The sequence below is a fragment of the Vombatus ursinus genome, unplaced genomic scaffold, assembly GCF_900497805.2.
Source record: "Vombatus ursinus unplaced genomic scaffold, bare-nosed wombat genome assembly UNPS02014781.1, whole genome shotgun sequence".
NCBI classification, from domain to species: Eukaryota; Metazoa; Chordata; class Mammalia; order Diprotodontia; family Vombatidae; genus Vombatus; species Vombatus ursinus.
The window spans coordinates 40,447,803-40,460,518 of NW_020954559.1; the positions used below are offsets into that span (position 1 = coordinate 40,447,803).

Here is a 12,716-nt window from a genome sequence, read left to right on the forward strand (position 1 = left end):
TGTGTGTGTGTGTGTGTGTGTGTGTGTGTGTGTGTGTGTGTGTGTGTATAACAGTTTTTCTTGTTGCAAAACGAACTGGCTCGCACAAAAATCAGACTTTCCAATCTTGACCTCATTAGTACTCTGTTTTAACCAACTGAGCTAACCAACTTAAACTTTAGCTTGAGGAAATATATGTCAGTTAGGTGAAGATCATTGAATTATAGGACACTGGTAGCCTTTTTAAAGCTTGTTATTACTCATCAGTGTGCTCACATACTTTTCCTCTTCTCCTAGATTTAAAATTAATCTCCTCCTCACCTAAGTCAGTCTCACACTGAGATATTCCCCAATCAATCAACAAACATTTATTAAGCATCTTTTATGTACCTGGCCCTGTGCTAAGTATTAAAGGTACAAAAATGATGTAGCAACAGCTTCTATCCTCAAAGGCTACATGCTAATGGGAAAAATAGCATAAACTATATGTACAGAACACATACAAATAAATACAAGGTGATATTGGTGGGCTGGGTAGAAGGCATTCTTAGCTGGAGGGACCAGGAAGGGGCTTGTGTGGAAAATGGCACTTGATCCGAGTCTTTTTTAAAAAGAGCAAGGTTTCCTAGAAGAATGGATGAAGAGAGAGTGAAAGCTTGAAAGGCACAGAGGCAGGAAATGGCTTGTCTTGTGTGAAGACCTTCAGGTTGGCCAATTTGGCTGGACTGTAGAGTACATGAGAGAGAAGTAATATGTGATGTGGCTGGAAAGGTAAAAGGTAGGATGGGGCCAGCTTGTAAAGAACTTGAAATGCTAAATAAAGGAGTTTTTATTCAATCCCAAAGGTCATTGGGGTGCACTGGAGTTCATTTGAGTAGCAAAGTAACATGGTTAGATCTTTTTTTGGGGAGAGGGGAATCACTTTGTTAGCTATGTGGAAAGTGGATTGAAATCCACAAACTTGAGGCTGGGAGACTAGTCAAAAGGCAACAGTCCAGCCACAGTAGTTTCTTTCCTTAAAAATTTAAGTATAAATATAATTCAAAAAGGACATCTTTTTAATTTACTATATAAACTAATTTCACATGATAATACTGAGATCCTATTTTTTGATGAAAGTGTCAGCTTCTTGTAGGGAAACCTGCTACCTTAATTTCAATCTTACTAACACCTGAGTGTGATTTACATATTACTTCACCATTGTCTTGAATGATAGATAGCAGTTTGTAGATAACAGCAAACCAAGTGAGGTGGTATCATCTTGGAGAATAAGATTAGAATCCAGAATGGCATTGCAAGCTGAAGAAATAAATGGTATAAAACTCATTAGTGTTCCTTCCTCTCAGGATACTTCATCGAAGGGTAGGTAGAAGACAAAATATACAGAATCACTATTGGAAAAAGTATTGTTTTGTGCAAATATGGTAGAAACAGAACTTTAGAGGCTTAGTGCACCACAAGCTGAAGTGAGCCATAATTTGCTTTTGTCACTAAGTAAATCCAGAGTTGGTTTTTATAAGTAGATTTATAAGAGCACATAGGAAATTAAAGCTAATCTTAACCAGTAGTCATCTTTTATTAGTTCATTATGAGAATTCTTTGGTCTATATGGGAACCTAACCTAAGAGTAATTCAGAAAATTTACAGAGAAGGGCAACAGATTTGATAATAACCTCTGTTAGGAAAAGATTAAGGAATTGGAGAAGAAGCAGAGAATTGACGAAGAGAATTCCTTTCCTGAACAAAGGACTATGATAGAGGATAACAAGCATCCATTTTTCATTTCCTCTGAGGACTTAAAAAAAGTAGTAAGTATAAATTGCGTCAGGAGGTTAGATTAACCTTACCGAGCAAATTCCTGACTAAAGTTTGTAGGTTATAGATTATATTAGTTTTAAAACGTTGGGCTACTTATTCCCTGTTGATTTTTAATGATAGTCTGGGCATTTATCTCTGGAAATTTGGTGATCTTTTGAAGGAATCATTCCTCAGAGTCAGGAGATTGGATCATTCTATGTGTTAATATTGTGCATACATGCCTGAAATAAATATTGCCTAACTCATTCAGTAAAAATTAATCTTTGTATCACTTTGCTGGATTGCAACTCAAAGTGTAATAGACCTGAGGGATTTTTAAACCTACACAGATCTCTCCCCGCAAAAATTTTTTAAAAATCTGAATTTACTCATGATACTAAAGTTTCTAAGACTGTATAATAAAGAGCAAGGGGAATGTTAAGGAAAATAGTCTAGTAGAACTAAAAGTCAAGTGAAATGTTTCTCAAGTTACTATCCAACTAATTCTATTTCTGTGTCTATAGACCAAGAAAAAGAATATTATATTTTAGTGAGTCTTTTTAGACCAGGGATTCTTAACATTTTTTGTGTCGCGGACCCCCTTGATAGACTGGTGAAGCCTATGACCCCTTCTCAGAACCATGTTTCTAAATGTAGAAAATACAATACATAGGGTTACAAAGGAAACCACTGATAATTGAAATAGTTATCAAATGAAAAAAGTTTGTAGTTCCCAAGTTAAAAACCCCCGTTAAAATGATTCTCTGACATCTAAAGTCTTGTGAGCTAAGTAGCTTTTTTGTAGTTTGCTGTTTGTTGATGTTTAAATATCTTTATAATTTTTCAGCTTCTTAAAAAACCTGAAAAGGGAGAGGAACCAGCAGCAGAGAAGCAAAAAGAAAAAGGAGAAGAAGCTGATATTGAAGAAGGAAAATGGGAAAAATCCTCCAGCTCTGGAAGCATGAAATCCAAACCTCTGGAGAGTTCACTGAAGGAAGTCAAGGAAAAGTGAGTCATGCTCACAGTCACAATAAATCTAAGACTATAGTTATTTAATGAATATGCATTTGTCTTTTACCAAATTATGTCAGTCACAAAAAAATGAGAAGTTCTAATATGTGTACTTGTGCCTTCAAAATATATTTTTTTTTATTATTTGCCATCTAAATCCCTTGGGAACAATAATCCTGATGGAGTAGTGGTCTGTTTAATTCCTCAACTGTAATGTGCCCCCAAATAATAAGAGTACTGTGTCATAGAATAGTGGTTGCCAAACCCTAGCCTCTGGAGCCCTGGGGAGGTCAAATATTATGAGACACCTGCAAATCCATACTGCAGTAAGCATTGCCACTTTAATCTTATAAAGAGTTGTTTTTCTAAAAGCAAAACCATAACAAGGGTGGGGCCACTGGGGCTATGTCACAGGACACTGAAGTTAGAGTGAGTTGGACACAATGACAGAGCTTAGCATATTTCCTCTCATCCCAGGCAGCCACACACCTAGACACTGCCCTTCTCTCCCATCCCTGTGACAGTTTCTGTTCAGAGCTTTGCCAGAGGGAAACAGGAAACAAGAACCTACCGTGTGCCTCTCTGGCATTGGCCCCACATTGTATCAGGACAGGCAGGACCATGGTATTTTGGAGCATGGTGGGATGGCCAGCTTCAAAGAACCAGGGAGTGTAGGAATGGGGAGGGGCGGGGAGAAGGCTATGCCTTTTCCCCATCGCCTCCTGGTGTCTGTATATGACCACTCCCACAGGCACCTGTCCCACACTTGCTGAAGATGAGGGGCCTCTCGTAGCATTATTCTCCAGCAACAGATTGATCATTGATTTAACATGGAAAGAGACCTCAGAGATTATTTAGCCAAGCTCTTCACTTTACAGATGAAGAAACTGAGGCCCAGAAAGGGTAAGGAACCCAGGCCCTCTGACAACATGTTGCCTTGTGTCTGTTCGAATTGACAGTTTAGTTATAATATCCTTTATCGGTGCCTAATCAAAATCATGCAAGTGTTCTCATTGTGAGATTATTTGTAGAGGCAAGTAGGAATATGTGGAATAAATATCCAATGTCTTTTGCCTGGAATAAAATAGTCCGTGGAATGAAATGATTTAAGGAGCAGCCTTATGGCTTATGGAATAAAATAGTCCATGGAATGAAATGATTTAAGGAGCAGCCTTATAGGTTATGATTTTTATACATACATTTGATAAAATTGCACTTACTTCAGTTTCGTGAAAAATTCAGTTGCCTTTGGCCAAACTGAACAGAAACTAAACTTCTGCTAATTTGTTATTAAACCTCAGGTCACAAAATGACAGTGATAAAGAGCAAAGAGATATGGATAGAAGATTTCGAGAAAAAGAACCTGAAAGACAAAGGTATCGCTTGGACGATGGCAGAAAACATAGAACTCATTATGAGTTTGACAAGTTTTTGAGAAGGAACGAAGACGAGCTGAAATGGGGGAAAGGATACAGCCAAGACAGAGGGAAGAAAGGGAACCACAACTACAGCTTCACTGTGGAGGCAGTAGACAAACTGGGTAAAGAGGACAAGTGTGATGACATGGCATCCAAAAAGGAGCGCATAAGAAATAAGGTTCTTTTATTCATTTAGGATAATCTTTCATTTCTAAAACTATACTTCAAGGTCAATGGTTTTTACTTTGCAATCTAAAACAATCTTTTCCAGCAATTGTTCTTTGTTTGAATGATGTTTTAAAAAAAAACAGGTTTACTTTCTTTTAAAAGAAAAAAACTAGCTTTGATTTTGATTCTCTCTGCTCTTTTTTTTGTTTTGTTTTGTTGGGGGTGGGGGGGCTTCACTGCACTCCAGATCTAGCTTAGAACTTAGATCTAGAGCTTAGAACATTATCCTGGAGAACCAAGTGTTTAGAATATTTCAGTAGTTGTGGTCACTAGAGCAGTTAACATTATTCACTAAAAGACTGTAAATGTCGAAGTATAAACTAAGCCAACCAAAATCTGTTCTAACAAAGTCCTAATTATTCATTAATAAAAGGTTTCATTCGGCATGGAGCCAATACAGTTAAAGAGTTCAGTGAACCATAGTCAATGAGAATATTATCCTCTAGTATAATAAGGAGAGCGTAATTGGCATTTCATTAACTGTTTTTATATATTATTACTACTATTAAGATCATTAAGGAATAATTGAACTAAGAATCCAAGAGCAAGGTCTGCATAGCCAATGTAAAGCGTAGGATTAAACTATTACTCCTTATTCCAAATAATTAGCTTCATTCTATGATTCACATTGGGTATGGACATCTAATGTTAGGGTCTGTACAAATTATATTTAAAAAGTAGGGCCTCGAGATCCATAAGTTTATAAAATCATTTTCTGAAATTATGAATGTCCAAAATATTTGGATATATTACTAAATTATCCATGGAATAGAAGTTTGAGAGATAATTAAAAGAAGTCTACTTCTAATAGTAATTGTTAATTTTAGCTTGCTAGTTAATTTAGTCTTCCTCTTCTCCCCCACAAATATTTTTTACTGAACTTGCAAAATTAATTAGATGATGTTTAATTCCTCTTATTTTCTTCTGCTAGTGGAAGCCGAGGAAAAAATAAAACATGTCCAAGGGCATAGCTCATCAAGTAATCAGGATCAAATTAGATCAAATTATCAGACCCAAAAGAATTGAGTTGCCTGTAAGAGAACATGTATGTAATTCTATTAAACCAAAAAACCCTCAAAATTAGAAAGTATTTCTGGTTTACAACCTGAATTTCTATAATGTTCACTGACTGGCCTTGAAGAGTATATAGTAATAAGGCCAAAAATATTTCATGTCAGTAAGATTATCAAGTTCTTATTATGATAGTACCTTCCCTTACATTTCCTGTTGGAATTTCTCAGAGAATTAGATTGTTCATGTAGAAACTGTTGTTTTCTAGTCAAATATTTGGTACATATATTTTAGTTGGTGTACATTGTTTTCTCAACCAACCTTGTGAAATAGAATCAAACATCTTTGCCTGCCATACCACAAAAGGGAGAACACTGGATTCATCCTCTCAGTCAAGCACCTTCCCCCTTCTCCCCTCCAAAAAATATTTGTGTTCTCTGTATGTGTCAGGCTCTGGATTATAGAACCACACAGTGACTGTGCTGTGTTCTTTTCGAAAATCCATTGCTGTGACCAGTAGTAGAGTTGAAGAGGAAAGTTAGTTTGAACTGAAGATGGACGGGTGACTCGGAAAGAAAACAAAAGCAAGGGAGAGTAAAAGTTGAGGGTCCTGTTTAAAGCACAGGAATAATGGGGTTTTACTTAGTGTGTGTCAGGGGAGAAAATTGCTAAAGAGGGTTTTTTTGATATGAAACATGTGAAAAATAGGAGGTGGAGGTTAACAAGCATAGAAAGTCAAAGGAAGAAGTTTAAAGTTTTGTCCTATGGCTAGTATACCAATTTCAGGAAGAAATTACAGTTTGGAAGGGGGAAGGGGGTATGTTTTCTAAAAAGAAAAATTATTTGATAGAGAATACTTGAGACATCTTAATTTTCCTTTGAGGTCTGAAAGCCATCAGCCTAAATATAAAAGTGTCTCACTTCATCGTACCTTTCTTTTTCTTTAGCGTATGCCAAGCTTAGTAAAGCTAGACCTAGACTATGATTTTTACAATGGGTTAACCTGTTGAGCAAAGTCCCAAATAGTGCTTATATTGTCTTTGAATTTTATCTGTTAAAAAAGAACAGACCCCAGATTCAAATTTCAGAACTTGCCTCATTAGTGCCCACAATGAATCTAAAGGTCTTGTTGGTTTCTTGGTATTATAAAATGAATATAATGCAACCTCAAGTAAAGTTCTTGTATTGGCTTGATTGAGAAAACAAGTGTGCTCTTTGTACAATTGATATGAATACCATTTTTCTTTTACACTGTTGGTATAAGCAATTATTTTTAGCAATAGTATAATAGTAAGGTATTTACACAACTTTTGTTAGAGGACCACATAAATACTTCTATGGATTAAATCTAATGATAATGTGATAGTAATAATAGTACTTTGTATTTAATAGCCCCTTTCTAATGCGGATCTGAAATCATTTTACAAATGGTAAGTACAAGACCAATCATAGTATATTTTTTGGATCTGATTTTGCATTCAGATCCATATATAAAAATACTAAAAGAAATAAGCAAGAACTACCAACAGTTCTTATTTATCCAGGCAAATTTGACCTATTTACAATTATATTTAAATTGAAACTAGTTTCCATAGCTTGTGAAATAGCTAGAATGGCCTCTTTACATAGAGGAATTTACATTCCTTGGGCACAGAGGGGATTAGAACTTCCTCTTACCCACTCTCTGTCACATTTTCCTTTTTGATCAGAATTACTACAAAAGAAGAGAGAATAAATTGGCCACTTTGCATATTGCACCGGCTCTGTGCCATGACCTGTTGAACATTCTCCCCAGTCAAACACTTTAGGTGTATAGATAGCCCTGTACATAACAGAAAGGTAAGCGTACAGAGATCACCAGGCTAGTACAATCTCAGGAGCACCTTTTGCTAACCAGGGATGTACACATGTGTAATAGCCAACCTGCAAATGGCAGCCAGGTCATCCTCCTTGTAATTTCTCCCACCTGTGCATGAGCAAAGACCATGCTACCTGTACTTTATTTGGGCTGTGAGTACCCTAACACAAGACCATTCTATTCATGCATGGATAGAAAAGCACTTCTTCCCTTTTTTTTTGGTGTACATATTCCCAGATGGAATTGTATAAGCCATCTCTCCATGTGCAAAGGGGTAAGAATTGGTCTCATGTGTAATTTTTAGCAGTCTGTCCTTTATATTCTCTAAGCCCTAAAACATTCTTTTCATAATACTGTGCTTTATATACCAGCTTCCTTCTTCTGTTTTCATTTATTTAATAAAATAGCTGTTCTTAGTGTTTTTGTAAGAAGGAAGCATTGAAGGTGCTCAGTACAGACAAGTAGAACTGAGCAATCCATATTGAAACTCTTGACAATTCATGTTTAATAAAGGTTCTCGGTTCACTGGTCAGCATGAGTTGGATTGTGGCCCTGAAAGAAGCACATTTGAGGTACGCCTTGTCCCGTTACACGATTTGCCTCACATGCTCACAAATATTTATAATTTTGAGGGGTGAATTGTTAGGTTTGATACCAAGGTAAATGGTTGAGTTTTTTATCCTCCAAGTAGGTGGGAAAATTCCATTACAAACAATTCTTAGGATAATGCTAATATTCTCCGTAAATCATTTTTGATCTAAGTAATAGCATTTTCCTAGAGAACAGTTTAGCATCAGTTAAATATATCTACCCATATATTCATGGGCTCATTGATTCAAATGCTTGGCTTCTAAGAAAAGTTTTTTAAAGGCTTCTAAGAAAAGTGGGGTTTTTTGGTTTTGTTTTTTGTTTTTTGTTTTTTTTTTTGGCTGCAAGATTGTTTTTTATTATCAATGCATAAAACTGCAAAATGTAATATCAAACCTACCAGTTGATCATTTTTGAATCTTAATTTCAGGTGATGATTTCTTTAATGTAAATTCATTGTATTCACTTCTTTCAATGCAGGATCGTCCAGCCATGCAGTTATACCAGCCAGGAGCTCGCATTCGAACACGTACGGGCTCTACAAGTAAAACTCCTGACTGCACTGCAAAGTCCTCTGAAGAGGCTTGTGATAGAAAAAGTGAGGCAGAGAATCCAGCAGGAGCTGCTTCTGAGAAGAGTGAAGAGGCAGAGTAAAACACCGTGCAAGGCAGATTTGTCATTCTTACATAGTTAGAAAAGGGCACTAGAAGTGATTCCAGTGAAATAAGCCAAAACCCACAAAAAAGGCATCTAGTAATCATCCTATATGACAAAGATGTACTTTTTGTCCAGTTCTGGACTGGTGGTTTCTTAAGTTTACTCTGCTAGTGTAAACTAGTATTTATTTAGCTAAAAGAGAGAAAATTATCTCCTTCAGAAAATATTATGTTAAGAAAAATGAAGAAAATTAGTGTTGCATCAGTTTGAAATCTGACGCACTTTAAATCTGTTCTGTGAATAACAAAAACTTCATTGTTTGCACATTTGTGACAACATGACATGTTGATACCAGTACCTCATTGTGTTTGTGTTAGTTTTCTAAAAACTCTAGTGTTGGGTAAATGTGACAGTTTTCAGTTCTCATATTGTTATGGAATTTGTAATTCAGCCACTTTTGCCTTTTGTGTTGTAAATATTTCCTAAGTTTTGACATTTACATTTTAAAACAAATCAATCTAACATAAATATCAGCACTTCAACAGTATGATACCTGATTTTATTTAAATGATTTTATGTTTAAGGCACTGACTTTTAAAGAGATGATTTGATAGAAACTTATGAACACATATGTTCATGTCTTACGTACACTTTAGTTGTAGGGTTTACCCACAGTAATAAAATTTGGGGGGAGGGAAGGGTGGGAATTAGATATGACTCCTATATTAATTCATTTTGCAGTTTTTAGACATTTTTAATGCACTGTCTTTTTCAATTGTCTGAAACTATGAACCTACAGTATTTTGTCCTTTTAGCTAAATCTAAAAATGTTAGTTTACCTTTAGCACTGTGCATTGAATGTTTTATTAAATATAACATTTTAGTGTTATAGATTTGAAAGTCCAATTATTGTATTTTTCAATTCATTTAATATATCAAGATTGAAATTATGATTCCTCCTACTTATGTTTAAATTCATCCAACTAACTAGTGGATTAAATCCACTTTTTTGAATTAATTATTATAAAATCAAAGTACCATAGGGAGTTAGATTTTAGAAATTGATGACCTACAAAATATGCAATCAGCATATATCAGAAAAGCCACAAGGAGATGTCATTTCCCTTAGCTTTTCCCTGTATACAACTCCTGAACTTTTGAGTTATACTGGATAATACATGGTTCTAGATGCAAAAAGGTTCCAGTGATCCACCATAGGGTTAACCCTGGCAAACTAGAGGATGCTCAGATAAATCTTTCTTGGGCCTTTCATGATTCTAAGACACTCACATATGTCCTGAAGGTCTGTGCATGCAGGAAAGGGTGTTGCATTTGGAGTCAGGACCTAGCTCCAAATTATGGCCCTGTCACTTGCTGTGTAACCTCAGACAAGTCACTTAACTTCTCTGGCTTCACTTTCTTAGTTATAAAATGTGATTGAACCAGATGACCTGTAAGATTTCTTCCAGCTCTAAATCAGTGATCCTGTGTTCTCTTGAATATGCAAAAAACCAGTAGCAAACACCTAATTGGGCCACCTACGGATCTTCCAGACAAGAAATGAGGTTTGTAGTTTTCCTACATAGGCGACTAAGAGAAATTCCTTGATTGTTGATCTCCATCTTTACCTCTAAATGCCCAGATAGGGCATATCAGATAGCTCATTTTGATTTGGCTCCTCTTGAGGAAGTGTGAGCGCCCCCTGCCAAAATTGTTTTTAAATGAGAGGTGCCCACTGAAGCGTGCCAAATATTAATAGCCATTTTTTAGAGTTTTCTTTTTAGTGCCTCCCTTTTGCACCATCCTTTACTTTATGTACTTTCAAAGACGTTGTCTGGAAAATAGGGCTAACATTTGCCACAGGGTTTTTGTGAGAATCATATAGATGGTGAAGAAAAGACTTTTAAGTGACTTGTTCAGGGACATGATTGGTGACAGTATAATTAAGTTTTAAAGCCTTTATTGTTAAATAAAACTTGTCAAATAATCTTTATTTATATTGTGTGTCGCACAGTAAAAGTGCCCAAGAAAAGATTCTGAGTCTGTGGGAATTCTAGTTTATCAGATTTTGTCATAACCAAAATTCTCAAAGGGGCCCCAGGGCTGTTTTGTCAGTGAACCAGATATGGTAGATTTTGTGGTCATTTCATTTAATTTTCCTTAACGTTTTACTTTCTTTTTCAGTTTGAATTCCAGCATTTAGTTTCATTTAATTACTTGGCAATTTAACTTGTTTAAAATTCAAATCATCGTTATATTGATTAACTCAGAACCTTACCAGTAAATTATGAATAAACACTTGAGTCATTCTTCAAGCATAAGTTGAAATGCATAGAATCCTTGACTTTCTCTTACTTCTCTTCTGTAATACATTTCTCTCCATCCAATAACAACCAAGAGGTTGTATGTCCTGGTGCATAGTGAACAATCCTGAAAAGCAGGAGGGCTCAAGTCCTGCCTCCGATCAATTCACAGGCCGTGTGACTGTGCAAAGCATTTACCTCTCAGTATATCAGACAACTCTAAAATCAGAAGTTATAGACTATTACTAATCTTCCCTGGTGGAAAGAGTTACCACAACAGGAGGTCTCTGTGCTGGTAAATCTCAAATTTGGCCTAGTACCAATAATAATAATAATAATAATAGTGATAGTGATAGTCATGATAATGATAATAAAATTTTTGATAAGCAAAGAATCTTCTGATAAAACTACTCTGGCAATAAATTTGCATAGTTAGTACTACTTGTAAAAATGCCTGAATTAGTCCCATGGTGAAATGATGTTCCTACTTAGAAAACTTGGCAAAATATTTCTAACATGTACATTAGCAAATGGACACTCTGAAATTAAATTCAATCAGAAACAGTTACAATTTTAACAAAAAATTTAGTGAGCCTATTCCAAAGAAAAATTAAAGTCAAATTTTATAAATTGGATAATTTTAAAGGCACCTGTAGAGGACCATATACATACATATGTATCCCTCTGGCAAATTTGCATGTGCATATATATAAATAATTACCTAGTTTCTCCTGTAAATTCAGGTTTTTTTATGTAACTTTAAGCAGAACTACCTTAGTCTTTAAAAGTGGTTCTTGAGTTATTCTTTTTTTGGTCTCTTAGCAACCAAAGTGTTTCTCACAGAAGCAGTGATAGCATTTTGTTTCAACAGATGTTTACAAAGTACCTTGATGGGAGATAAAGAAAATTTAGATAATACCAGGTCTGAGTCTCTTTCCTCATGCAGGAGAGAGGCTAATAGAGTGATATGCCTCACATAGCCATAATACAAAATAATATGTGTTTAGTGCTTTATAAGCAGGGTAGCATAGATAGAAAGAATAGAACTTAGATGCTGAGCTTGGAATTAATCAGAAACTTAACTGTTTTGTGGTCCCAGAGAAGTCACACTTAACCTTTGTGTCACTAGAATTTATCTAAGTCGAAGATAGTTGGTTTTTTTTTTAATATCCGTTGGCAGAAGGAGTTTTCTAACTGAAAAACTCATAAGCACAGCAAACGGGTTGTTGTTAGGTCTAAGGGCTATTGTAGAAAGACTATTATGTGGCTAGTTACTATAAATGTTTACCATCTAAGGAACTACCAGGAGAGTTCCACACTGGCCCTAGCAGGTTGCTTTATGCCCTCATGGGCTGAGGTGCTAATTAAGTCTACCACCCTTTGGTTTTAAAAGTCATTGATCTGTCTGGCCTGTAGCTCTGCTTCTATGGAGCAGTTTCATTCGGCATGTGAATTTGTGAATCTACCAAATAAGAATTTTAGCTCCGAGTCTCCACCCATTTGCAAAACCCCTCCTTTCTGGTACTTGATAGATTTCAGGGAGTGCCAGGCATGTGATGTTAGCATAGTAATGTTAGCTCTCTACAGAAGCTTGCTTGGATACTGAATATCATGTTTATTCAGAATCAAGCAAATAAACAGTGTATGATAACCAAAGGATAAAGCGTAGTAAATGTGTGAAACATCTACTGCACTGCACTGCACTAATTAGCACTGCAAGTCCATCATTTTCAGTGACCGCAAAAGTCCCCCAGACTCTAACATCACTGGGGTGCAGCTGAATAATCACATGACAAGGTCAGTAGACCAGCAAGAGGAAGCCTGCTCCTGCCGCTATTGTGTCCTGGTGTCCCTTCTGACCTTGAG

The 12,716-nt window shown here is 36.0% G+C and overlaps 1 protein-coding gene across 1 annotated transcript in view; it reads left to right on the top strand.

Annotated features, from left to right (window-relative positions):
* The window catches only part of LOC114046278 (regulator of nonsense transcripts 3A-like), a 20,978-nt gene extending 12,074 nt beyond the window's left edge, over positions 1 to 8,904 (top strand). Inside the window, exons 8-10 of the mRNA XM_027866569.1 lie at positions 2,624 to 2,784; positions 4,089 to 4,383; positions 8,371 to 8,904. Of these exons, the coding sequence (XP_027722370.1) occupies positions 2,624 to 2,784; positions 4,089 to 4,383; positions 8,371 to 8,544 (630 nt within the window). The 3' untranslated portion in view covers positions 8,545 to 8,904. The remainder of the gene's footprint in view (positions 1 to 2,623; positions 2,785 to 4,088; positions 4,384 to 8,370) is intronic.
* The last annotated feature ends 3,812 nt before the right edge of the window (positions 8,905 to 12,716 follow it).